This window comes from Cololabis saira, chromosome 5 (assembly GCF_033807715.1).
Source record: "Cololabis saira isolate AMF1-May2022 chromosome 5, fColSai1.1, whole genome shotgun sequence".
Lineage (NCBI taxonomy): Eukaryota > Metazoa > Chordata > Actinopteri > Beloniformes > Belonidae > Cololabis > Cololabis saira.
The window spans coordinates 6,506,655-6,534,260 of NC_084591.1; the positions used below are offsets into that span (position 1 = coordinate 6,506,655).

Sequence of the window (27,606 nt, forward strand, 5' to 3'; positions counted from 1 at the left end):
ATTTTATTTTATTTTTTTTGTTTTTTATTTCACTAGTAGGTTTTTTTTAATTTTTAATTGATGTTATTTCTTGGAAAAAGGGGCAGATCAGATAAGATTCTTCTTCTTTCTGCTCCCTTTTCATTCACAATTTAAGAACATTTGTATGGAATCGTTTTATTTTTTTTGAATGAAATAAAGAATAAAATGAAAAAAATGAAATGAGTCTGGAGGAAATAAAACACGAAGCCCAATGATGTTTAAGGAATTTCCAAGTGTAAACAGTGCAACCTTTATTGGTTTGTATTAAAAGAAAATCTCTATGACACGTGAATGCTGCTGACACGGATCTGCATGTTTACAGGAGGTGACGTACACGAGGCCACACAAGTCAGTCTCAAGGATGTTCAAACAACAGCTAACAGGTATGCATCTCACTGGAGGAAAGAAAAGGAAAATAAAATAAAAAAAAGCAAGTTAAAGGATGCTTCAACGACGGAACGTGGAGTGCAGCATTGTTGCTGCGCAGCCTCAGTTTCCATGAGTGCAAACGTGACGTCAAAGCTGTGATCGGAGCGGCGTTTAGCGGCCGTGGCGGCGCGTGCAGCCGTGACCGAGCTCTGCACCCTAAAGGTCACGACCTCACGTTCACGACAACGCCAGCAGCAGAATCATCACAAACTTGATTGTGGAGGATGTTGTTAGTAAAAGCAGTGACCTGCTGCTTCGTGCTGGAAGCTTTGCCGCCCGGAAACGGCAGCTTCTTCGTGTTAAAAGTACTTTACTTCCCCTGATTTCTCATCAAACTGTTTCATTTCATTCACAAGGCTTTGGGAGGAATCTGAGGAATCGTATTTCAGTCTCGTTGCTCACTGGCAGCAGCGTGTCGTGGAAACCTTTTCTGAATTACACTAAATCAGATGAAATGTGCACTAATTTCTGCCGTAGTGTCCAAAACGTGACACGGAAGCACCGACTTACTCGTGACGGTGCAGCAGTCTGCATGACGGACGAGGAGGACTTTGCACTCTCCGTGTGCAAACAGGGGGAAGACTGAATGAAGCCTGGAGTTTGCACGATCAGAAACTATTTTTTTGTTTATTTAGATGTAAACCAAACATTACTACTTAAGCAACAAGTCAAACAACTGTTAGCTGCTGCTGCTGCTGCATTATCTTTTTGTAACTTTCCTTCCACTTCCAATCATCCAGTCAGCGTTTCCACTGCAGGTTTCATCACATGAGCACGTCGTAAAAACCTCCGGATCGGACTTGAACTCGTTTGAGTTGGCAGACGAAGGTTTTACCGCCTTTTCCTCTGACGCGAAACGGCCTCAAGTTTCACCCGCGTCGAGTCTGGGCAGTAAAAAGCTTTCCAGACGGGGCTGCCTGAAAACTGGAGGAGCGGCTACGGAAACAACAGACAGTAAACCGGCTTTAAAGAGTAAAAGACATGCAAGGCAACGCGTTCACGTTTGCGTGACGTCACTACGGGCTGCTGTACGGAACTGTTTTCCAGCCCCCACGCTGCAACTTTTTCCCAAAACTGGTGTCAAACTGGAGGAAAAACGCACCTTTGTACGGTAAAAAAAAGGCACAGATATAAAGTTTACATGATGGGAATCGTACTGAAACATCTGTACATCCTGCTAATGCCTCTTCCCCCTGAAAAAAACCCAACAAAAACTAAAAAAAACAACACCCTGGCTGGTGGAAGTGCTCATAAATCTTTGTTTTACATAATCCCTTTGATTCATTGATTAAAAAAAACAAAACAAAAGACGACAAAACAAAAAAGAGGAGGCTCGTGGCCACTGGTTTCACCGAGACGCATCTTAGCCGGAGCGAAGACGCTCCAGGACGAGCGTCCGGAGCGTTTCTGCTCATCTCTCCTCCGTCGCGGAAATCAATGGAATCGTTTTATCTACAGTCGTTTCCTCTCATTCGTCCCTGTATATGCAAACTTTGCTCTAATAAGAAAATATTTGTGGAAGGGGTAAATGGAAATATACAGTTATTAATACAAAAGAAAACAGAGTTTAGTTTTTAAAAAGGTGATTCAAGAAAGAAAGAAAGAAAAAAAAAAAAAAGACAGGTTGATTGTATCTCCCTTTTCAACACGGTTTCCTTGGTTTGAAGGCAATAGAGGTAAAGGTTTATAAGAAGAAAGGCAGCCCGGCGTCGCTCAGACGGCTGGTGCGAGGAGGTTAGGCGATCGCTTTGGCCTCAGGTAGGAACGCCTCCCAGTACTTTATCACCTGCAGGACAAGGAGAACTGTGATGAGAAAACCAGGAGTTTTTACATTAAAAGACCATCTAAAAAGTCTCCCAACATTTGCTGGATCTCCAGCTTTTCCTCAAATTTGAGGTTCAACTTTTTGGATAATAAAAGAACATTTATCACTTTTAACTGACAACACCACAAAAGGAGGATTTAGATCAGGGGTGTCAAACTCATTTTGCTTGGCGGGCCGGATTTAACCCTTTTTTTTAAATCGCAGGCTGCACGCTCAAAATAACAAAAACGGTGCGAATTCTTTTTTTTTCTAGTTCTTTTTTACTATTGTTATCTAATCCAATATCAGTTTAGTTCATTTTAAAGGAAATATGCACTTTGTTTACACTCTGATTATGTAAAATATATTTCTTCAGGATCTTTTCTTGAAATTTATCAAATTATGTAAGATACTTTTAATATCATTTTACAAAGATAAACAGAAACAAGTATGTTTTTTTTATATTTCGCTTTTTTATAGGAAATTTAATTAAAAGCAAAATCTTTCTTATTACATCCGAGAGTGTTTCTTTGTGATTTAGAGATTTTTCCAGTACAATTAAGTGTATTTATTTTTAAAAATTGGCGCGGATATTTACGCCAGTGTGCCGAAAAAGTCAGCACTTCTTTTAACTGTTTTACTTTGTCACTATCCTCGTATTCAAAACTGAAATTCTCCGAATAAATATCTTCTTTCATCTTTTTTAGCAGTGATATTTTTCCTGCGAAAATATATAATAGTAGTCAGTTAATAAAAATAAACAACCGTCTACAAAGAAATAAAATCGGCAAATGCATTCTAGAAAACTAAAAAAAAAAAATGTCAAACTGCTCTCTTTGTGGAATAACGATGGATTTGTAGAGGAAATATATTATCGGATATGCTGCGATTCATGGCAATTATTTATGCCTTCCTTTTTAGTAAATTAACATTTTGTTTTTTTGCGTTGGAAACTTCCCATGGGCCGCATGAAAACCTCTCTCGGGCCGCACATTTGACACCCCTGATTTAGATCCAAGTGCAGACTTCACAAAAACAGCATTTCATGTTTCACGTTCTTCTTCAGGAGCTCATAAGTACTTGGAGAACACGTGAAATAACTGAGTATAATGATCATTTCTTATACTTTGATGACAATCATTCAGCATCAATGAGAGCTGGAAGTCTGGAGTTTCACCCCTGGAGATGTTTCTCCAGAACTCCTCTGCAGTCGCCTCAAATTAAAGGGTATTTGCCGGTTTCTCTGCTTATTCACGGGTTATAAAATAAGATAAGATAGTCCTTTATTGATCCCCAGAGCGGAAATTCGGGTGTAATAGCAGCTCAAAAGTTGGACAACATGAACTCAGACTAAATAAACGATAAAGATAAATTATAAGTATGAAAATAAAGATAAATTATAAGTATGAAAAATAAAAAACACAGTAAAAAAGAACCGGAAACTGGACAAGTGTACTGTAAACTGAATAAATGTACTATAAACATAGTACGTACAATATAACAAATAGTGTGTTATACTAATATAGTATCATGTATTGATAGTATATCAATAGATAGAAAATAAATACATTTTCTGAACTATAACCTGCATATAAGCCGCTCTATTTAAAAAAAAAAAAAAAGGATGTGCAAGCCGCAGATATTTATGTTGTTAGATTAGATATTTACTACATGTACAGAAGGATTTTGAACTGTAAATGATGTACATGTTTGTACCTAAATAAATCCTTTCCTAACAGTGTATTTTAACACGGCAGCAACTTTGCTGATTAAAACGAGACAGAACCAAGAGAAAATAACCGGTATTTATTTATCTATTTATCTGTTTGAAATCTGCTTCTACTTCTATCTGCTAAAGAAGAAGTAGCGTATTCTTCTTTGCATTTATTTTGTCTTAGTTTTGATTCTAATTCCGGTTAGAGCGCCCGAGCAGTGGAAGAAAAATCCACAGAATAGCTGCACCGGAAGGAAGGAAGGAAGGAAGGAAGGAAGGAAGGAGTAAGGAAGAAAGAAAAAAGTAAGGAGGAAGGAAGGAAGGAAAAAAGGAAGGATGGAAGGAAGGAAAAACGGAAGGAGGAAGGAAGGAAGGAAGGAAGGAAGGAAGGAAAAAATGAAGGATGGAAGGAAGGATGGAAGAAAGAAAGGAGGAAGGATGGAAAAAGGAAGGATGGAAGGAAGGAAGGAAGGAAGGAAGGAAGGAAGGAAGGAAGGAAGGAAGGAAGGAAGGAAGGAAGGAAGGAAGGAAGGAAGGAAGGAAGGAAGGAAGGAAGGAAGGAAGGAAGGAAGGAAGGAAGGAAGGAAGGAAGGAAGGAAGGAAGGAAGGAAGGAAGGAAGGAAGGAAGGAAGGAAGCTGCACCTTTGTATAAGCTGCATGGTTGAAAACCTATGAAAAAAGTAGCGGCTTATTGTCCAGAAATACGGTAGTCTATCAAATCATTTGAAAAATATCAGATATCCTCCCCGACAACAGACATTTCAACATCTAGACTTGATCTTCACCTTCCATCCTTATGTCTATGGACGCGATGACGGATGATTCAGACACTCACCTGCTGCTGAGACTTAAGTAGAGACTCCAGGTACTTGATTATCTGTCTTTTGAAGTTCTTCGTCTTTTCTTTCTGTGGGGAGATTATTTGGAAAGTTAAGAGTATTATTTCAGAAGGAGCTTCACGTGTCGGTAAACAGCCGTGGATCAGAGAGGGAGTGCAGCGTCACCTCGAAGCGGACGACTTCCTTGCGTACAGTTGCAGAAACTCTCTCGAAGTCTCTCTCATACTGAGTCACTTTGGCCTCCCACTGTTTTCAGGGAGAAAAGAGAAGTGACATAGTGAAATAGTCGGTTTCACCAGATCCCTGGTGTGTGAGCAGCGATGTTTGCAGCAGAAGTCTCTCTCTGGGTTAGGGTTAGGCACCTCGGTGATCTCCTCTTTGGCCAGCTGCAGCTTGTCCGGCTTGTTGGCCCAGAGCAGTTTGGCCTCCAGCTCCCTCTTCTTCTGCAGCATGGCCTGAGCGTCCTGCCAGCGCTGCCACGCCTTCATGCGGTGGTCGAAGGAGCCCTGCAGGACACAAACAAACTTTTTATTATCCTATTATTACCTATTTTGGTGATCGATTATTCTATAAAATATTCCATCGAATAAAACTTACTTTTGCTTTATTATAGCCCATTTATAATTACTTGATTAAAAACAATCAAATTTGTTTCTTTTATGAGAATAATTGACATTCGTTTATAGGGGTGTAACAATATATCGTGCCACGAAATTTCGCGATACAAAAACGTCACGAAACGTGTCGTGGAGGTGACAAACTGTATCACGATATTGGGTTATTGATATTAATCTATTGTGTTGACTAGTAACGACCGCATCTCGACCCGCGGACCAAAATCTTACTCCGCTCAGAAGAAACTAGTCCCGTTTTGAGCTCTGGACCTTTACTTATGTAAGGCTGGTGTAGAGTTAAGCCTTACCTTATTAAATTAAACCTTTTTGGGGTGGTGAGTAGGATAAACACGGGGAAACTTCTGCTGAGTTCCAGTGTACTTTAATGTCCCTCAACAGTGTAGGATTTTAGAACGTCAACACAGCAGCTAGTGCCGTACTGTGGCGTATCACTCCGCCCAATCTAAAACAGACTAATCACTACAGATAAACTGACTAGTGTCATTATAGTCTCTGATTTACATCAGAATATAAAGAATATATTTATAAAATAATGAACCCTGAATTACCAAAATAACCTTCTTAACAAAAATAATTCTCCTCTTACACTTATAAGGTGAGCATGAATCAATCTTTTTATTATGTAAAATTGTATGTATTTATTTACTTTTATTTATCTATTTAATTTTAGTTGTTACATTTCTGGAAAAGAAAAAAGTCAAATCATACATGAGAGAAACTATTCAGTTTGTGGCAAAATATTTGTACTTGTATGAAACTGAAGATCATAATGCAAACCTGACATTTACTTTTAGTTCAGTTTGTGGAAAATGGTTGGCCTGGCTTTCTCTTTAAAACTTAAACAGTTATAAAGCATTACAAACTGTAACAATAGGGCAAACGTACAGCATTGTTTTGTATTTTGTGTCTTTCAAATAAAAGACCATTTTTTCTAGTCATATGTTCCTCATTCAAGGTTGTTAAAAAAATACTGCTATAATATCGTATCGTATCGTTATCGTGACCTCGATATCGTGTATCGTACCGTATCGTGAGATTAGTGTATCGTTACACCCCTATTCATTTACATATTATGCAATATTATGTAAACTGTTTGTTAAATTTTCCAATAAAAATAAATCAAATTATTTTAAAATTAACATTTCCTGAAACATTAAAAAAAACAAAACTTCTTTTTAAAATAATAAAAAAATATTCTTAAACACTGCTTTTAAATTGTGCAACTTCACATTCAGGACCAACACGTTTCAACAGAAATGCTTGGCTGTGGACCGGGACAAGAGTCTTACACCATGTGGACCAGCTTTTCCGGAGTTAGCAGAGTTGCTTAAAAGTGACACCGTGGATGAAGATTTCATTGGATTTTAGTTATTTGGAGCAACACGGATGGTTTGGTAAACTTCTTAGCATGTTATTTATGCTATAGTTATAATTTTAAATGGCCTTTCAAGATGACACGTCTGTTCTTGGTGTTGGATTTTCTAAAATAAATTTCCCCCAAAAATGTGACTTACCGTAGATGACCAAATGGTCGCCCGCGCGCAAATACGCGCCTGTGCTCTAATAGCCGCCGGGGGTCCGAGCCCATTTGGCATAATAAACGCCGGTTCAATTAAACGCCCGGGCGACAGTATCGTTCATACTGCTCTGATCAGCTCCGTGTGTCGCTGTTACACAGACAAACTGTCTTTGTATATCAGAGCATGAAAAAAAAAACGCTCCACCCATAACCGCTCAGCGCTCCAGTAACACTGCACCCCGCTCCGCTCCAAAAATGTTTGCATGCATATAAAATGCACATGTTTACCTGAAGTCTGTGTACTGGAACTCGAAGCCGGTTTTGGGGCAGGGGTGGGCTGTTCCCACACCCAAACCTGCATCCTGCCCACCTGATCAAAGGTTATGGGGATTCTTTATTATTTATAATTTTATTTTTTTATATATTAAAATCCCCAAATATCTGTACCGTTTCTGATTGGGTGTGTGCACTGCGAATCATTTTTAGACACAACAAAGAACGCGTACCGCAAAAGTTGTCTCGGCGGAGGAACCGGCATCCCAGCAAAATGAGAAGAGAAAAAAGAGGTTTCCGAACAGCAGACAGCGCACAACTGAAGGCTGATTTATGGTTCCGCGTTAAGGCTCAGTTATGCTTCTGCGTCACACCAACGCAGAGCACACGCCGCAGCCGTGACGCCGTGCTGAACCCTTCAGACTTCTCCGTCACTCCATTTGGTCGCGGTGCAGTACCCCCCGCGGCCACTAGTTAGCGATCTTTTTCTGAATGGTTTATCCGACTTTTTCCGGTGACAGTAAATCAAAGAAATAAGGACAACTATTGTGCAAAAAACAAAAACAAAAAAAAAAAAATCACACATAAACGAAGAAAAGAGCCCTGGAAGTTCACTACTGCTTCAAACCGGAAACCGGAAATGCTTCGCTTTCAAACGAACCAATCGAGACCGAGAGTGGTCGGCGTCTCCTCGACGCGTAGTTACAATTTTCAGGAGGTGCACGTCAGAGACGGCGTGTCCTCTGCGTCGATCCAAATCACACGCCGTAGGCACGGCGCCATTTTGACGCAGAACCATAACTGAGCCTTTACACCAACGCAGAGCCTACGGTGCAGGGTACGCGGCGACACGCACCGTACGTGGAACTGCGCTCTTTTTTTTGCTATTAAAACATGATTTGTAATGTGAATTTGCAAAACTTAAACTACAAATAATAGTTTTTGACGTAACATCAGAGATTGCGCATGCTCTCTGTGAAAGGATGAGTCCAGTCGGGTCGCAGCTGCTTCAACTGTGATTCCTTCACGAGGAGCGACCAGGATTTCAAACACGCTTGATTTTCTTGCGACCTCACGATTTGTGATCGGGAGCTCGTCGTGAGGTGTTGTGTTGTGTACAGTTTGTACAATTTTAGTTCCAGTGGTACTATGGTGATCTCATATGTTCTTTGTAAGTAATGGTCTGGTGCTGCTCATTGCAAAAATAAATTGTAGCCTGGTGCAAATACCCGCCTGGTTCTTATAAACGCCTGGGGTCCAAGTGGATTTAGCATATTAAACGCCCGGGCTACTAAATGGTCATCTACGGTATACTCCAGTGCGACTTATATATGTTTTTTCCTTCTTTATTATGCATTTTATGGCTTTATGCGACTTGTACTCCGGAGCGACTTATAGTCCGGAAAACACGGTAGGTGCTAGTGGAAAAGTGTACGGTGGCCGAGACCCGCCATTGCTGAAAATTAAAGAATCGCTGCAAATAAAGAAACGCCGCTGCAAATAAAAAAAAAAAACGACGCAAATAAAAAAGCAACAACAGAAGTGAATTACCGGGGACTATTTTTTCTGATGCACCAGTGTTTTTGGCCTAACACATTAAAAATTACACGTAGCGACGTTGAACACTAAGCTTTTCACTTATTTTCTCGTTCGTTGTTCTTCTTATTTCTCGCTCTTCTTATTTCTTCCTTTTCACTTACGTCCTCCTCGTCTTCTTCTCCTCTCACGTAAAAAACACTGGTGCATCAGCAAAAATAGTCCCCGGTAATTAACTTCCGTTGTGGCTTTTTTATTTGCAGCGTTTCTTTTATTTGCAGCGGCGTTTCTTTTATTTGCAGCGGCGTTTGTTTCTGTTTGCAGCGGCGTTTGTTTCTGTTTGCAGCAGCGTTTGTTTCTGTTTGCAGCGGCGTTTGTTTCTGTTTGCAGCGGCGTTTGTTTCTGTTTGCAGCGGCGTTTGTTTCCGTCTGCAGCGGCGTTTGTTTCCGTCTGCAGCGGCGTTGGTTTCCGTCTGCAGCGGCGTTTGTTTCTGTTTGCAGCGTTACTTTTATTTTCAGCAATGGCGGGTCTCGGCCACCGTCAAAGTGCCATTAGTTGAACAGATTAACTAACCCGCACGGCTCCCAGCAGGCGGATGTAGTCGGCCATCAGCTCGGAGAAGGTGAAGGTGTCGTGGGCCGCCTGGTCCTGGTGCAGCTGCTCCATCTTGTCCTCCACCTCGGCCAGCTGCGACAGCGCGCGGGACAGAGCCGTGTTGTCCTCGGCGCTGCCCAGCATCGCCGCGCTTTTGGCAAAGTTGGCCGTGTTGAGAGACAGCTCTGCGGGAGGAGAGAGAGCCGGGTTAGGCGCTGCCTCACCGGCCGGGGAGGGAGGAGGGGGGAGATACGTGCAGGAGAGGGACGGACCTTTTCTGTGAACGACCAGCGACTCCACCAGAGCGTGCATCTTCCTGAAGTGCTGGTCCGCAGACTCCACCTCCTGCAGCTTCTCCTCAAACCACTGCAGGGAGACACACAGACAACGTTTACAAAACAATAACCCTTTTCCAACCGGAATATTGGCAATAACCCGGTTTTGCACTGCCATGTAAACACCAATAACCCCTTTGAATAACCGGAATTTGCTCATATTCTGGTTTTTAAAAACCCGAATATGACCCCTGGGTTACTCCTTTCCTAACCCGAATATTTGGTCATGTATCGCTTAAAAGTATAGTCTGTAATCGTATTCAAAAACATTTATCGTTATACTGGGTGAAATGGTCCTTCCATCCTGAGAGTAGCCAGTGAATAATGTGTTCAGAAAAAGGAAAGAAAAAAATCCGACCTCTCTGACAGCTTTAATCCTGTAAAAACTCTGACCAATCTGTTATTTGCGCACCGAGTGGCACAGATTGGAGCGCTGACGGGAGGGGGAGGAGGGGGCGGGGCTTAGAGGAGGTGCCACTTTCAAATCTTGCTAGCTCTCAAACATTACAGACTATAACTTTAACGGAATTTCCCCATCAAAAGGAACATGAATTTGTTTTCTGCCAACATCAGTAACTCTTCCCGGAGTGCTGCATCAGGAGCTGAACTCACCACATCCGACTCGTTCATCTTGATGGTCATTTTACTGACGGCGTCCGTTGCTTTGTTGAGCATTTTCAGGAAGCCGGCGCCGCTGAGAGCCTGCGTGCTCACCGCTCTCGGCAACTGAGGACACAAGGACAAAAACAGATTCTCAAAACAATTACAGTAATCAGTTTCCATGTGATTCTTCAAATAAAGAAAAAAAATTACAGATTAAATCAAGACAGTTCAGTCAAATTTAGCGGTGAAAGGACTGACGGTATCACAGTGACTCAGATGTGAAACTAAACGAGTGTTGCTCACATCCTCTTTCTCCAGAAACTCTCTGACATCTGGATCCTGCAGAAGCGATGGGTGATTCACCACCCGCTGGAGATACCTGGTAGAAAAGAAGAGGAAGGAATGAAAACCAGACCTGCAGCCGAGTGCGTGAAGCCTTTTCGTCCCGGACTCTCTCGTCCCGGCCTCACCTCTCCAGAGCGCCTCTCCTCCGCTCCACAAAGTCTGCAGACGAGGAATCCTCCTTTCCCACCTTCACCTTGGTCATCCCTGTGCAGGCAGAGCGTCACTCTCACAGCTGATGGACAGAACACTCACACACTCACCGGGGTGGGGGGAACGGTCTTACCCAGCAGGCTCTTCTCGGGCGGCGGGGGCACGATGTAACCGTTGGGGCCGTGTTTCTCCGAGAGTTTCTCGTAGAGGCCCAGGAAGTCGCTGAAGCGCCGCTTCACGGTGAAGGTCTTGCTGCGGAACATGGCCATCGTCGTCTGGCAAGAAAACAGATGAGGAGAAGAAGAAAAAAGAAGATGAGTTTTGTTTGTTTTGACTTATAACGGAGACCGATTTCTGTGCTGAACAGTTTTGTGTCTTTTACCACTAGTGTTGTTTCTGTCAGCCTGTTTGAATTTTAGTTTTAGTCTAGTCTTTGGGTCGAGCTATCATTTTAGTTTTTATTAGTTTTAGTCACGTTGATTCTCCTTTTAGTCGTGTCAAGTTTCAGTCGTCTTTTTTTCGTATTTTAGTCTTATTTTAGACAGAATAAGATTAAAATAAGTAGCACAGTAGCAAACGGACAGTAACAACAAGATGTGCAATATCTTTATACTTCATACAAATCCTACCTGATTTTTTTGCACTAATTTTATTTTCATTCCACTGTATATACTGTTTATATTTTGTAATTATATATAATTTTTTCTTTTTATCCCTCTTTTGCTGCGTGTGTGTCGAGTTTACTGCTGCTGCTCAAAGCAAATTTCTCCACTGAGGGATGAATAAAGGACAATCTAATCTAATCTAATTTAGAATTGTCCATGACCAGTTTAGTCTAGTTATAGTCAGAGATTGTATTTAGCCAAACCCATTTTACAATTCAAACAAGGTTATCTTGTTATTATTTATTATAACCTTATAAACTCAAGAATACATTCATTCCAGATACAGAAGACTCTAATTTGAGTTTACAACATATTTATTTTTCCACATTTCTCCCCGTCTTTTTCTTTTTCGACGACACATTGGGTTTTCTTTTCCACGTCTATGTAGGAAAGTGTATCCAAAGATGGTTTTTCTTCTTCTTCTCCAGCCCCAGAGAAGATCCCCGTGTTTCTCTATGTAACTTTGTTTTTAATTGACGTTAACTAGAGCTCTGCGTTAACGGCATCAGCCTCTAACTCTGCAGCTGCATCTTCTGGATCTGATTCCCCGCTGCAGCGACTGGGATTGAGGACTAACGTCACCCAGCAGAACTAAACCAGAGAAACTACTGGAAACATGGACATTAAACCAGAGAAACTACTGAAAACATGGACATTAAACCAGAGAAACTACTGAAAACATGGACATTAAACCAGAGAAACTACTGAAAACATGGACATTAAACCAGAGAAACTACTGAAAACATGGACATTAAACCAGAGAAACTACTGAAAACATGAATATTAAGGATCTTTGTTGGAACATTTCGTCTCGTTTTGGTCAACGAAAATGAAGACACATTTTAGCAGTTTTTATTTTGTAATCTACATTTTAGTCACGTTTTTATTCGTTTACGATATTGCATTATATATTTAATCCTCGTTATCGTCACATGAGCAGCATTTTCGTTGCGTCTCGTTTTCCTCAGGTGATAAAAGGTTCGTTGACGACGATATCTAGTCTTAATTTTCGTTGACGAAAGCAGCTTTAGTTACCACCACCCTGCTGCTATTAATTCCTTACATAACCGATGTTTCGGTTAACGTAAGCATTTTGCAAAACACACTGACAAATATCACCTCTTTAAATCTGATGATTATCTGACTTATTCAGGATTGAAGAAGAGTTTTACCTGTGTGGCGACTTTGTAAGCCATGTAGGCGTTCATGCCATCCCCTGCAAAACAGGAACAAAGACATTTCAATACCACCACTTCCGCTCTCTAAACAGGCTTTCCTTTCTTTACACAACCTCAATGCAATAAACCTAAATCAAGCTGAATACATCATTTATAATAACTAAAATGCTGAGCTTTCAATCGTTAATACAAATGATGAATCCCACCTATTTTTTCAGGGTCTTTCACAGAGACAAAAATGTCAAATTTGTCTTCCAGTTCTTCCTCTTCCTCTTCTTCCAACTGAAACAAATATGAAAACCACAAAGTGAAAACCTGCACCTATACTGCCAGTGCTCGTAAACTGTTAAACTTAGGGCTGGGGATCGATTCAAATGTCAAGAATCAATTCGATTCCGATTCTTAAGATTCAGAATCGATTATCAAGATTTGATTCGATCCCGATATTGATTTGGGTTAGTGTTATTAAAACTGTTTTTTGATCTGTTGCATGAATTATATGACTGTAGTTATGCAAAATATTACTACTAGTATTATATTGAGATTAGGGTTGCAAAGGGGTAGAAAATTTCCGGTAAATTTCTGGAAACTTTCCGGAAAACTTTCCATGGGAAGTTAAGCTGGGGAATTTTGGAAATATTCCAAATTGGAAACTTTCCATGGGAATTTATGGGAATTAATGGGAATTAACTGGAAATTGGGGGTAATTTAAACAAACTGTATCATATCCAAACATAAATGTAAATATTTATTTTGTCATAAGCAGATATCCATGCAAGATAATACAAAAACATGACATTTCAACAGATTTATTTGAGTAGAACTTTAGTTTTTATTCTTGTATGAACAATTATTACTTGACTTTATATAGTCCGTGGGCTCAAATGTGTGGCTTCAATAGTCTTGTGCTTTGAGCTCAAATGTGTGGCCTCCAGGCTTCAAGAAATCACCTGTGCATGTGATGGAGGAATGCACAGTGCCTGTAGGGGGCGTGGCCTCAATAGCCCTGCAGTAAGCAATGTGCTGTGTGCATGTGATTGAGGAGTGTACTTGCATTAAATCTGGTTGTTTTAGCCAAGACTATGCTACAATATATTTCCCCCAACTGTATTTAAGTTCCCTGTTAAGGGCCAACCTTCAATTCTGTAAATTTTATTCCCGTTAATTCCCATATATTCCCGTTAATTCCCATATATTCCCGTTAATTCCCATATATTCCCGTTAATTCCCATATATTCCCGTTAATTCCCATGGAAAGTTTCCAACTTTGAAAATTCCCGGAATTTTGCAACCCTAGTTGAGATTCAACAGCAAGTATTGCAGCTAATGATGCTGTAAGGACCAATCAGCTCCCAGAATGCTGATAGAACTGCTTTCAGAAACATCGTGGGTCAGAATTACCAAACAGATCCAGGGAGGAAACAGAGACGGATGAAATCGGTTTTATTTTTTCCCACATTCCGTTTTTATTTGTTCCATTTTCGGTCTATTTTGGTTTTTAATTTTTGAGCATTTGGTTTTTTAAAAATCGATCTTCAGACATATGAATCGATTTTTAGGAATTTTTAGGAATTAATATGAGAATCGATTTAGAATTGGGTAATCCATTTTTTCAACACAGGCCTAGTTAAACTGGTTAAAAGATGACTGAGAAAAGGTTCTTATAGCTCTGAGTGAGTTTGGGAGCTACAGTCTCCCGGTCGGCCTGGTCCTGGTGCGACGGGAGCGTTAGTGGATGTTCCTACCTCTTCCAGGGACGCAGACTGGGGCTTGGCCAGGCCGGCGGCGGCCGAGAGGGAGCTGGAGCTGGACGTGGGAGCAGACGCTTTGGCAGCTGTCTCCTTCTTTCTCTCCGTCCGAGGGCTGTCGAGGGAGAGCTCCACCGTTGCTTCTGGTGGAGAGAAACAGAAACATCTTTTCTTTACATAAAAGGTCATAAACAGATGTAACAAGAATTCTCCACAAGGTGGGAGGAGCACAAACTAGCAGCGTGTTTCCAATAAATCACCAGAGGTGTCAAAAGTATTCACATTCATTACTCAGGTAGAAGTATAAATACTAGAGTTTAAAAATACTCCTGTAGAAGTTGAAGTATCAACTCAAGTATAAGTATAAAAGTGTAAAAGTAAAAGTAATGTAAGGGGGAAAAAGCCATTAAGGACAAAAGCCATTGAAAATGAAGCATCTTAGTATAATGCAAATATATTAAATAACCATATATGTGTACTATTGAGCATTAACATGTGTTTCAGAGAGCAGGAGATATGATGACTAGTTGCCTATAAGTATTGTAATGGTGCAAAAAGTCAAACTTCAGAGGCATGTTATCATTTATCCTAACCTTTATTGGAATGTACATCCAAGTTTAGTTGCAGGAATCTGAGGGAACGGATGTAAGAACAAAACTGGACAAGAACATCTGAAACAACCACAACCAAATTCACTCTATCCGGATGGAGCAATTTAACTGGATAGTTTTAAAGGCCGAAATAAAATAGAGTAACGAGGCTGTTTTTAAAATGTAAGGAGTAAAAAGTACAGATAATTGCGTGAAAATGTAAGGAGTAAAAGTAAAAAGTCGTCTGAAAAATAATTACTCCAGTGAAGTATAGATAACCAAAATTTCTACTTAACTAAGGTAACGAAGTATTTGTACTGCGTTACTTGACACCTCTGTAAATCACTTCTGCGGAGGATGAAACTCTGAAATGCATGGTATGAACATCAGTTTAAAACTTGCAAATAAAACCTCACACTCTGAACAAATCTCTCTTAAACTGCCGTGTAAAAGCTTGACCGATCTCACTGACATCATTGTCAGAATAGTACAAGTTAAATTATAATCCATGTGTTAAATACAAATTATCCAGTTGGCTAATAAATTGATTTGACCAGCTTTTATTAATGAGTACAGCTGATAAACTGTCAGGCACATCTGTGGGCAGCCTTGTGTCTCTAAACATCCTACTGCCCCTCATTCATTTAAAGATAAATACAAATATTTAAAGGAGACCTATTATGGCATTTAATGTATATTTTAAACAGGCCTTGAATGTCTTAAAAACAACCTAAAGCTTGTTTTTTTCTACATAAATCAGAAATTCAGCCTGTGGGCCATGTCTCTAGTTTTACCACTTCTAACCTAATTATCTGTGAGGGATTCTGAGGGGGCGGGGCTATGATAATGAGACTCTGTGCTGATTGGCTGCTTGAATGACGTGTAGCGGGGGAGGGAACAAAGCGGCTCCGTACACAAAGCGTGTCCCATGCGATGCAATCGAACTTCAGTGACAAAATCAATTCCATTGCTTTTTTTTTTTGTATTAGACTGTCCTAACTGGCCGTGAGTTTAACGGTTTCAGTGTGGACAGAGAGCTTCCGATGTCACGCAGCTCGACGTGATAGTCGGACGCTCTCATTCAGTTACACGGTTTAAACGGATCTTAAAGCCTGATTTACGGTTCTGCGTTAAATTGTGGTGGGAGAGAGGAGGATGATGGCTAAGCTTCATCCATGATAGAGAAGGACTCCCAACTCATGAAGGACATTTTCAGAGCGCTGGAGAGCTCCTTCAGCGACAGGCTCCTTCACCCTAGGTGTGTGAAGGAGCTACAGAAGGTCCTTCCTCCCTGCAGCTGTGAGACTACACAACCAGCACCAGCACAGTAGACCACATACAACCTGACAATAAATGTACATAAGGGAAATAATGTGCAATATCTTTCATTCACTGCAACGTGCAATTATGTAAATATCCATCTGTAAATATCCGTCTGTTATCTTTTTATATACTAGTATTTCTTATTATTATTATTATTATTATTATTATTGTATACCAGTTTACTGTTTATAGTGTTTATAGTGTTTTATTATTATTACTGTGTTATTACTTTTTCTATTGTTGCCTCTTGTTTTTGCACTATCCCCTTTGCTGCTGTAAACTGCAAATTTCCCCTCTGTGGGACTATTAAAGGTTTATCTTATCTTATCTTAAATCGACGCGTTCCCTACGCCGTAGGCTCTGCGTTGGTGTAACGCGGAACCATAAATCAGCCTTTAGTTCCCTGAAGAGTAGGGATGGGAATCGAGAACCGGGTCTTGTTGAGAACCGGTTCCCAGTGTTTCAATTCCTTGGAATAGTTTGCCTTTTTCGCAAACGATTCCCTTATCGATTCCAGTGGGCGCAAATGACGTCACCAAGCACTTTGCGCAACGTGCACATTCGCGCCCAGCAGGAAAACATGGGAACAAAGCGGCATAAGCGCTCAAAAGTTTGGTTACATTTTACCAAAAAGGATGACAACAGGGCGACAATTCTTGCAATGTGGACATTTCAACAAAGGGGGGAAACTGTTAGGACTCGGCCGGCTGATGCGCTGGGAGCGCGGAGTCAGCCGGTGTGTGGTAAGGATGATTTATGGTTCCGCGTTAAATCGACGCAGAGCATACGGCGTAGGGTTCGCGGCGACACGCACCGTACGGCGCGCGTCGCTGCGTAACCCTTCGCCGTAGGCTCTGCGTCGATTTAACGCGGAACCATAATTCATGCTTTAGAAGAGCTGCGCTCCGGCGGACAGCGGAGCTCCTGACAGCTGCAGCTGTCAGGAGCTAAAGAGCATCTACCACTAGCTTCTCCTTTCATCAAGGCAGGGAAGAGTATCAGGCCAGAATAGATGAATGTTACCAAGCAGGGACTAAGTTTGTGGTGTTGAACATGTTACTGGACATTCTTGTGCAATTGCTACAAAGTAATTTGTTGTTTTTAGTTAATTTGTACAGAAGAATATTTATTTTATTATTTTATATTAAATACATATTTTACTGTATATTACAAATCATTTTGTGGGGACCCCCTGGCACCATCGAGGAGCCCAAGGCTGGGGGCATCTTAAGACCTCACTTATATTTTTTTTGTTCAAAGATATAAACGTTTTATATCTTTGAACAAAAAATATCAGAGAAACAAAGAAATTGAAACAAAGAAACAATTTTAGTATCAACTTTGTTTTATTAAAACAAAGTTGATACTAAAATTGTTTCTTCTCCTTTTTTCCAAATGAGAATCGATAAGAGAATCGATAAAGAATCGAATCGTTAAGCAGAATCGAAAATGGAATCGGAATGGAAAAAATCTTATCAATTCCCATCCCTACTGAAGAGGGATCCGGGTCACCTCGTCTTCACACTAATTCACACAGGAAGATTTAATTGAATTCTAAACAGGTACATGTGAGAAAGTGAGCAACCCCTCCCCTTCTCACCGTCACCGGACCTTTTTAATGTGTGTGGCAGAGTGGAGGATTGGGCGTGGTCTGCAGGAGAACAGCACATAGGTGTGCCTGGTTCTGCTGATTGTGCACACCTGTGTCCAATCAACCTCCCCACCCTGCCCGGCTTCATAACCAGTGGCTCCATACCAGAAAGGAGGGGCTGCTGAGTGGAGGTAGCTTGCTGAGAGGCTACACTCAATGTGCCATTTTTTAGAATATTGATTTTGCCTTCGCTTGTATGTCTTTGTGCTTTTTTGCATACAATAAAAAGCCTTATTTTTTGGCATTCCACGCTCTGCGGGGTCTCTCCTTTACGCCTAATCACCCAGGTCCAGTTTGCCTGAATCACTTGTACGTGGCCGGTCTGGTGCCTCACAGTACACCACAGTTATTTACTCCGATTCCTCATCACTTCTAGGTAGGGCTGTGCGATTAATCGATTTTAAATCTAAATCGGATTTATTAATCAAGACGATGTTAAAAAAAGGAAAATCGGAAAAACGATTTTCCTTTTTTGCAGCTGGCTGCATTACAGACAGAGCTCTAGTCATCTTTGTTTGGTAAAGAAGATTGTAAATGTTGTCACTTTACTAAACTCAAGGAGGATTTACAGTATCTTTCAATTGCCCTTCATTCCCAATAGGGAAATTTGTTTGCTATTTTTCTTTAAAATTTATTCCATTGTCTTTTGTAGTTTTACCAAAAAAAAAAAATCGAATCGAAATCGAAAATCGGGTTTTCAGAGAAAAAAAAAAAAAAAAAAAAAAAAAAAAAAATCAGGATTTTATTTTTGTTCAAATTCGCCCAGCCCTACTTTTAGGGCACGTTTAGGGGGAAAAAGGCCGTCATTTAGTTGGAAAAATAAAAATAAAAACAAGGAAAAACACAATTCCTACAGTTAACATAGAAAAATATCAGGGCCCCAATTTCTAAAAACTGGTTTCAGCACCAGCCATAGGAAACTCCATATGGACACCTATAACATTTTCTTTCAGATATGGGCAAATACTTTAGTGAACTCTGAATTAAAACATTTCAGCACCATGAAAGTGTAAATAAATAAATTAAAAGGTAAACCCACCAGCAAACAGGTCGCCCTCCTCTTCCGAGTGGACTCCGTTGGCCTTGGCGTTGACGGCGCTGCTGTTGCTCGTGCTCGGCATCGTAGTGACGGCTTCCTCCATGAAGATATCTGCAGGTTCTGTGGGATTACTGATGCCTAGCGGTCCTCCAGGAGGAGCAGAGACGGCAGCTTTGGTCGGGGCCGACTCCTCCTTCTGGTCTTTACTGGGGGTTTTCTTGGCGAAGGCTCCCAACGGCTCACCCAACGGGTCGCCCAACGGGTCGTCATCCAGCTCCTCAAAGAGGTCCTTGTGAGCCTGCTTGGCGGGTTTGACTATCTGTGCTCCGGTGAAAATGTCGCTCCCGTCATCGTCAAACAGGTCGATCACCGCGCCACCGGCTTTTTTGGCATCAGAAGAAGCGGGCGGGGCGTCGCCGAGGAAGTCGACCAGAGGGTCTGCCAACTGGTCGCTGACGCCGGACTGTTGTGGCGTCTCGGCGGACAGAAGATCGCCGAGGTCGATGACCGGCGCGGCGGACGCTGCTTCCTGTTCGGCGTGACCTTCTGCTTCCTCATCCCCGGGTAGATCTGCAGATCCGCTACCCGTCACTTCAACTTCAACCATTGCTGCTACTTCCTCCTCCTCCTCCTCCTCCAGAGCTTCAGCTTCGCTTCCCAGCAAGTCGACAAACTCTTCGTTGGAAGAGGCTGGAGCGGGACTTTCCGCGGCGGCGCTCAGGTTGTTTGTCAGGTCCTCGAACTCTTCAGAAGGTTCCCGGACAATCTCCCCGGCGGCTTTGCCGTCTGCCGGGGAGTCGAGCGCCTCCATTAACGGGTCATTCAGGAGGTCGATGGATTGGCTGGCAGGTGTAACCGCGGTGTCCTTGTTGGTGAGTGGAGTATTGCTCTGGAGACAGGGAAGAGTAGCATTCAATTACTGCTAGAATATGGCTGAAAGTTAAACTAAAAACAAAAAAACTAGCCATAAAGTTCATTACAACTACTGTTGTTTCTGTCAGCCTGTTTCAATTTTAGTTTTAGTCTAGTCTTTGGGTCCAGCTATCAGTTTAGTTTTTATTAGTTTTAGTCACGTTCATTCTCCTTTTAGTCGTGTCAAGTTTCAGTCGACTAAAAGTCTGAGCATTTTAGTCTTATTTTAGTCAAAGATTGTATTTAGCCAAACCCATTTAACAATTCAAACAAGGTTATCTTATTATTCTATTATTGTTACCTTATAGACTCAAGAATACATTCATTCCAGATACAGAAGACTAATTTGAGTTTACAACATATTTATTTTTCTGCATTTCCCCCCATATTTTTCCACGACACATTGGGTTTTCTTTTCCACGTCTATGTAGGAAAGTGTATCCAAAGATCTAAAGACTAAACTGGTTTAAAGACTAAACCAGAGGAAACTACTTAAAACATTTTATATTAAGGATCTTTGTTAGAACATTTCTCTCGTTTCGGTCAACAAAAATCAAGACACATTTAAGCATTTAAGAGTTTCTATTTAGTAATCTACATTTTAGCAGAGTTTTTATTTAGTAATCTACATAGTTTACAGAGTTTTTATTCATCTACGATATTGCATTATAAATGTAATTATCATTATTGTCACATGACCAGTATTTTTGTTGCGTCTCGTTTTCCTCAGGTGATAAAGGTTCATTGACGACGATATTTAGTCCTAATTTTCGTTGACGAAAGCAACTTTAATTACAACTAATCCTACAACACTTACAACAACTCTAAATGAACCATGACAGTTAAACAGAATCAAAAATCATTTACAAAGGGATTTGAACTGATTTGTGTTTGTCTGGCAGCTCGGAGGGCGAGGGTTAGAGCCTGAACGGCTGCAGCCTGAGCTGAATCTGTCAGACGGGAATGTGGCCCGTGTTGCCAAATCCAGTACATGAAGATTCAAAGACAAAAGCTGTGGAAAAGCCAGACAAATGCTAAAACCGGCCCCAAAAAAAGAACAGCTAAATGGTAAGTAGAGGTAGGGATGGGCGGTATGGACTAAAAAATGTATCACGATAATTTCTGGCATTTATCCCGGTAACGATAAAAAAAAAAAAAATACAAATTCAACTCCACCTTTTCAATTATAAATCTATCTCGCTCTCAGATCCGCCATGTTTGTTACACAAAAATGTCATCAACAGGAATTTATCTTTCTTTCTTTCTTTCTTGCTCATTTCCTTCCTTCCTTCCTTCCTTCTTTTTTCCCCTTCCTTCCTCCTTTCCTTCCTTCCTTCCTCCTGCTCTCTCCTTCCTTCTTCTCTTCCTCTTTTCTCCCTTCCTTCTCCCCTTTCCTTCCTTCCTTCCTTCCTCCTTTCCTTGTTTTCTTACTTCCTTCCTTCCTTCCTTCCTCTTTTCTCCCTTCCTTCCTCCTTTCCTTGTTTTCTTACTTCCTTCCTCCTGCTCTCTCCTTCCTTCCTTCCTTCCTCTTTTCTCCCTTCCTTCCTCCTTTCCTTGTTTCCTTCCTTCCATCCCTCCTCCTGCTCTCTCCTTCCTTCCTTCCTTCCTTCCTTCCTTCCTTCCTTCCTTCCTTCCTTCCTTCCTTCCTTCCTTCCTTCCTTCCTTCCTTCCTTCCTTCCTTCCTTCCTTCCTTCCTTCCTTCCTTCCTTCCTTCCTTCCTTCCTTCCTTCCTTCCTTCCTTCCTTCCTTCCTTCCTTCCTTCCTTCCTTCCTTCCTTCACGTACGTTGTGCGTGGATTTAACACAGAACCATAAATCAGTTTTACACAAAAACGTCATCAACAGGAATTTATCGTTTTTACCGTGAGATACAAATTCTTATCGTGGGGAATTTTTTTTGACGGTTTATCGTGAACGGTAAAATATCACCCATTCCTAAGTAGAGGTCAGTATTTTAGTATTTAAAACACACCTTGATTGGCTTACAGTGGTGTATCGTAAAAAAGCAAGGCAGTGTCAGCGTGTGACGAAATCCTACCAAAACAAACCACAACAGCTAAACCACGTCTACTACGAACTTTGGTGACATCATGTACGGATGAGAAACAGCTCTACATCACTCTCATCAGAGTGGAAATAAATACTGTAAAACTATTAGAGGAAGGTAGAAAAGAGAACTATCGTTTGCTGTGTCATGTTTGCTCATCAATTAATAATTAAAAGAAAATTCCCGACTTGTTGGACGAGAGGAGAGTAAAAGGTGAGACTTGTGGTCGCAGCTCTTCCCCAGAGAGGATAAAAATAGGAAGCGGTGGTGACGGCGGTTGAATATCCGTTTGTGCCCATCGCTTCATCACGGGCCAGTTGAAAAAGTGCAAAGACACGATGCAGCATAAAAGCTTCGTGTCTAAAATGTTGACTGCAACTGTAGAGCGAGTTGTCAGGGGGTTTATGCTTTTAGACGCTTTTGTAAGCCGCTATTCAACCTGATCCCAGTCTCAAAATAGCACCTTTACTCCAGTCACTTTGTATGAAATATGCAGGAACTAAATGTTTCACTTTCATTTCCAGCCGACTGGATTTGGCATCTGCAACTCTGGACTCCGATGGAAAAGAAAAGCAGATCATATTTTAGAAGTAGCTTTAGGAGGAAAGGACACTGGACTCTTTTAAGACTGGCCTAAAAACATTTTTATTCAGGAAAGTGTTTTTGAGTTGAATTTTATGACTTTTTTTTTTTTTTTTTTTTTTTTATTTATTTATTTATTTTTTTTTAATCATAAAAAAAAAAGAATTTTATGACTTATTATTGTTAGTTTTAACTATGTAGTGGCTCTGTGGCACTGAGATTTATGGACGAAGAGTGCCCTACAAATAGAATGCATTATTATTATTATTATTATTGAAAGCGCTCAGGCGGGAAAACGCTCAATCAATATACACATTGGGTTAGTTGGCCCATTATTTACCTTTTTTTAAACTCTCATATCAATCTCTGAATCATATGTAAGCTTCACACAATAAAACCAGGCTATGTCCAAATGTATTCATTTTTTTAAACTTTTTTTTCATATATCATGATCCTTTAGTTTAACTTAAAACGTTTATCCAATGTATTCTAAAATTGAAATGAATAAATTAATTAAAGAGCAGTCTCACCTCCTTAAAGTGAATATATATAACGGCATGCTTTTCCACATTTTAAGACTTGACTAAAGCATTTCAACAATGAATTCTTAACTTGAAGGTCATTTAAGCTCCAAAAATAAATTAAAGCTGCAAGCAGCGATGAACGGTGCTCCACCCTTGTGCACGTTCAGGCTGCAGTGGAAGCTTGTATGACTTGATGTAGATTCTTCAGACCTGGACATTTAGCGGATGAAAACACCCACGACTCTCTCTATCAAACCATTCAAAAGTTACGGCAGAAAGTAGGAACTATCAAATATGGACCAATCAGATGAAGGGGGGGTGCACTTTTTGTCTAGCGTCGCCACGGTAACGCTTTTGACTGAGAAAAGAAATGTGCGTTGTCTCAGGATGGAGACGCACATTTTGATGTAAAACACACCTGGGTGCACGTTACGGTTCGGGCCGTATTAACTGCCGAAGGAATGGCATAAATTGCGCCAAAAATGACGATTACCGTATTTTCTGGACTATAAGCCGTTACTTTTTTCATAGGTTTTCAACCATGCGGCTTATACAAAGGTGCGGCTATTCTGTGGATTTTTCTTCCACCGTTGGGGTGCTCTAACCGGAATTAGAATCAAAACTACCGTAAGACAAAATAAATGCAAAGAAGAATACGCTACTTGTTCTTTAGCAGATAGAAGTAGGTAGAAGCAGATTTAAAACAGATAAATAATTACCGGTTATTTTCTCTTGGTTCTGTCCCGTTTTAATCAGCAAAGTTGCTGCCGTGTTAAAAGACACTGCTAGAAAAGATCTATTTAGGTACAAACATGTACATCATTTACAGTTCAGAATCCTTCTGTACATGTAGTAAATATCTAATCTAACAACATAAATATCTGCGGCTTGCATATCTTTTTTTTTTTTTAAATAGAGCGGATGCGGCTTATTTGCAGGTGAGGCTTGTATATCTTTTTTTAATTATTTTTTTAAAAATAGAGCGGATGCGGCTTGTATTCAAGTGTGGTTTAAGGTCCAGAAAATACGGTAATTAAAAATGGCCGACTTCCTGTTCGGTTTCGGCCATGGCGCCAAGAGACTTTTGTTTAAGTTGTGACATGATACAGGTGTGTACCGATTTTCGTGCATGTACGTCAAACCGTATTGTGGGGCTTGAGGCACAAAGTTTTCTAGGGGGCGCTGTTGAGCCATTTTGCCACGCCCATTAATGCAAACCATTAAATATCACATTTATCACCAGGCCTGGCTTGCGTGCAAAATTTGGTGACTTTTGGGGCACGTTTAGGGGGAAAAAAGGCCCTCCTTTTGTCTGAAAAAAAAAAAAAAAATCCCTACAGATACAATAGGACCTTCGCACTGTCAGTACTCGGGCCCTAATAAAGAGACACATAAAAATACAAAATGTATTCAACCAACTTAAACACTGTGTATCCAAGTTGTAAAAGCTCTACTGAACAAGTTTTTTTCCCCCCAGGAGCAACTACAACAGTAAATTGTCTCTTGCAAAGTTTCATGAGTTCAGTGTCCAGTGATTGGAACATGGTGATACTGCTGGTACGGAGTTAAGATCTATATAAACTGATGGGTTTTTAAAAGGGAAGGTGTTCACCCGCATACCAACTTCTTATTACCCTCATGAAAATTCTCTTTATCGTTCTGAAATACAATCCATGTTAAACTTTTAACGCTTACAAACACCAGGAAACTGGACCATATTACACCAGTCATGAAATCACTACACTGGCTTCCAGTGGGTCAAAGGATAGAATTTATCTTACTGCTGGTTAGGAATGGGTGATGTTTTACCGTTCACGATAAACCGTCAAAAAAATTCCCCACGGTAAGAATTTGTCATCACGCGGTAAAAAGGATAAATTCCCATTGATGATGTTTTTGTGTAAAGCTGAAGGAAGGAAGGAAGGAAGGAAGGAAGGAAGGAAGGAAGGAAGGAAGGAAGGAAGGAAGGAAGGAAGGAAGGAAGGAAGGAAGGAAGGAAGGAAGGAAGGAAAAAAAGGAAGGAAGGAAAAAAAGGAAAAAAGGAAGGAAGGAAGGAAAAAAGGAAAAAGGAAAAAAGGAAATGAGCATGAAAGAAAGAAAGAAAGAAAGAAAGAAAGAAAGAAAGAAAGAAAGAAAGAAAGAAAGAAAGAAAGAAAGAAAGAATTTGAGTCATTACAGTTTTGCAGTACAGGTGTACTAATTTAATTGGTTTTTATCAATTCAACTTAATGAGTCTGCAAAAACAGAAGGAAATGGTTGTTACATTTTGATATAACGTTTGACTATTACGAAAAAAAAAAATTGCAATAGTATCTCATTTGTGGCGTGTTCCAACCACAGGTTAATTTGCAAATTTTATTTATATTAGAAGACGTCATCACTGATTGGATTTTATTTTCAGTGAACATTTATTTATTTGTCCTGTTTCTTTATTTATTATCAGGTTGTACTTTTTTCTACTTTGTGATTTTATAAGCTAAGAAAACTTGAAGGACAATGGTACTTTAGCTGTTTGCACTGTTATCCCACTGTTTAAGCCATACAGTTTGAATAAATGTTGAATCTGTTCTTACATTTCAAACTTGTTTCATTTGAGTCATTACAGTTTTGCAGTACAGGTGTACTAATCTAATTGGTTTTTATTAATTAAATTAAATTGGTGTAGTTTAGTAGCATTTAGTATCTTTTAGAGCAGTGTTTTGGGGGCTCAAAAGACTGAATGTGGTGATAGATTTATAGTTACAAAGGTGGAGTTGAATTGGTATTTTTTTAATCGTGATTTTTATCGTTAAGATAAGAATTTGTCATATCGAGGTAAAAACGATAAATTCCCGTCTATGACGTTTTTGTGTAAAGCTGATTTATGGAAGGAAGGAAGGAAGGAAGGAGAGTGCAGGAGGAAGGAAGGAAGGAAGGAAGGAAGGAAGGAAGGAAGGAAGGAAGGAAGGAAGGAAGAGAGAAAACAAGGAAAGGAGGAAGGAAGGGAGAAAAGAGGAAGGGAAGAAGGAAGGAGAGTGCAGGAGGAAGGAAGGAAGGAAGGAAGGAAGGAAGGAAGGAAGGAAGGAAGGGAGAAAACAAGGAAAGGAGGAAGGAAGGGAGAAAAGAAGGAAGGAAATAAGCCTGAAAGAAAGAAAGAAAGAAAGAAAGAAAGAAAGAAAGAAAGAAAGAAAGAAAGAAAGAAAGAAAGAAAGAAAGAAAGAAAGAAAGAAAGAAAGATTTATAGTTAAAAAGATGGAGTTGAATTGGTATTTTTTTTATCGTCATTTTTATCGTTATCGGGATAAATGCCAGAAATTATCGTGATACATTTTTTTAATCCATACCGCCCATCCCTAATATACACACACATATTTTAACTTTTCCTTGCAAAAGTTGCCAGCTCTGATTGAGCAATGCAGAGCAAACATTTCCTGTGCAGGACCGACTCCTCTCTGCAAAGGCTGCAAACACGGCTGCAGCTCTGGCTCCTGCAAACACGTAACGTGTCGTAAATGCTGACTAACATCCTCCATGGAGAGGTGACTCGCTTGCTAAAACATCAAATTCAGCAACTTTTCAATCCCTCCTGTGAACTTTGACTGGAGGGGAAAACATCCGGGTTTTGACCACGTGACCACTGCACTCTCACATGACAGGAGGCTGCAGGCACTTTTGATTCAACTTTTAATCCTCGTCCATAAAGAGCCATATTTCACCCTCTAACAAACATGCAAATGAAGACAAGCAACTGTCAAATGGTTACTGTTAACTTTATAATCGTGTAGGGCACAAGCTTAAAATCAGAGGTGGAGTTTTTAATCTTAAAAGACTACCTGTGCAAGGAAAAAAACCCGACCTGGCAACCCAAATTCCAGGAAAAAAAAAAAAGCTTCAAGTTTTTTGAGCAAAATCCCACGATTTTTTTTTTTTTTATATATATAGTTTAAAACAACATGAATGCTATGTCAAACTTTGGAGGAAAAAGTAGTTGCTTGCGTTTCCAGCGAGGTTGACCTCGATAAGTAACAGGAACACACACAGCTTATCAAGGCACCAACGCAGAGCCTACGGCGTAGGTTACGCGGCGACGCGCGCCGTACAGTGCGTCGATTTAACGCGGAACCATAAATCAGGCTTTATCAGAGGCGTGAAGTGACGCGCAAACTCCGCAGTTTTACACACCGCGCTGATGAACAGCTCCTCGCCGTCGTCCTCATCGCTGTCCGGACCCGCGACCTCCTCGGAGTCCAGCACGTCTTGGTCCTCGGTGTCGGGGAAAGGAGGAGGGCTGCGCTCCGAGCTGGACGCCATCTTCCGTCTTCACCACAGCGGTTCTGCTGCTGCTCCCGCGGAGCGTCACCGCTATGGCAGGCCGGCGGGGCCCGAAAGAGGGCGGGAAATTGACGCCTGGGTATGGCAAGCCAGAAGGGCCCAAAAGAGGGCATGAAATTGAAATCAGAATCAGAAAGGGGGTTTATTCAATAAACCCCCTTTCTGATTATTCTAATTGATCCCACATAGGAGTCATTCATGTTATATCAGCTATAGAGAACAAGGTAATGCCGAAAAATA

At 40.7% G+C, this 27,606-nt stretch overlaps 1 protein-coding gene across 1 annotated transcript; it reads right to left on the reverse strand.

Moving 5' to 3' along the window:
• Positions 1-577: 577 nt before the first annotated feature.
• On the reverse strand, positions 578-27,390 carry LOC133443698 (sorting nexin-1-like). The gene is made up of 15 exons (XM_061720841.1): positions 27,217-27,390; positions 18,992-19,880; positions 14,386-14,531; positions 12,847-12,922; positions 12,635-12,678; positions 10,931-11,072; positions 10,773-10,851; positions 10,606-10,681; positions 10,312-10,425; positions 9,637-9,730; positions 9,344-9,549; positions 5,170-5,313; positions 4,973-5,053; positions 4,804-4,875; positions 578-2,236 (listed from the first exon to the last, which is right to left on the reverse strand). The coding sequence occupies exons 1-15, from the start codon at positions 27,343-27,345 to the stop codon at positions 2,186-2,188; spliced, it is 2,343 nt and encodes a 780-aa protein (XP_061576825.1). The 5' UTR covers positions 27,346-27,390; the 3' UTR covers positions 578-2,185.
• Between the last annotated feature and the right edge of the window lie 216 nt (positions 27,391-27,606).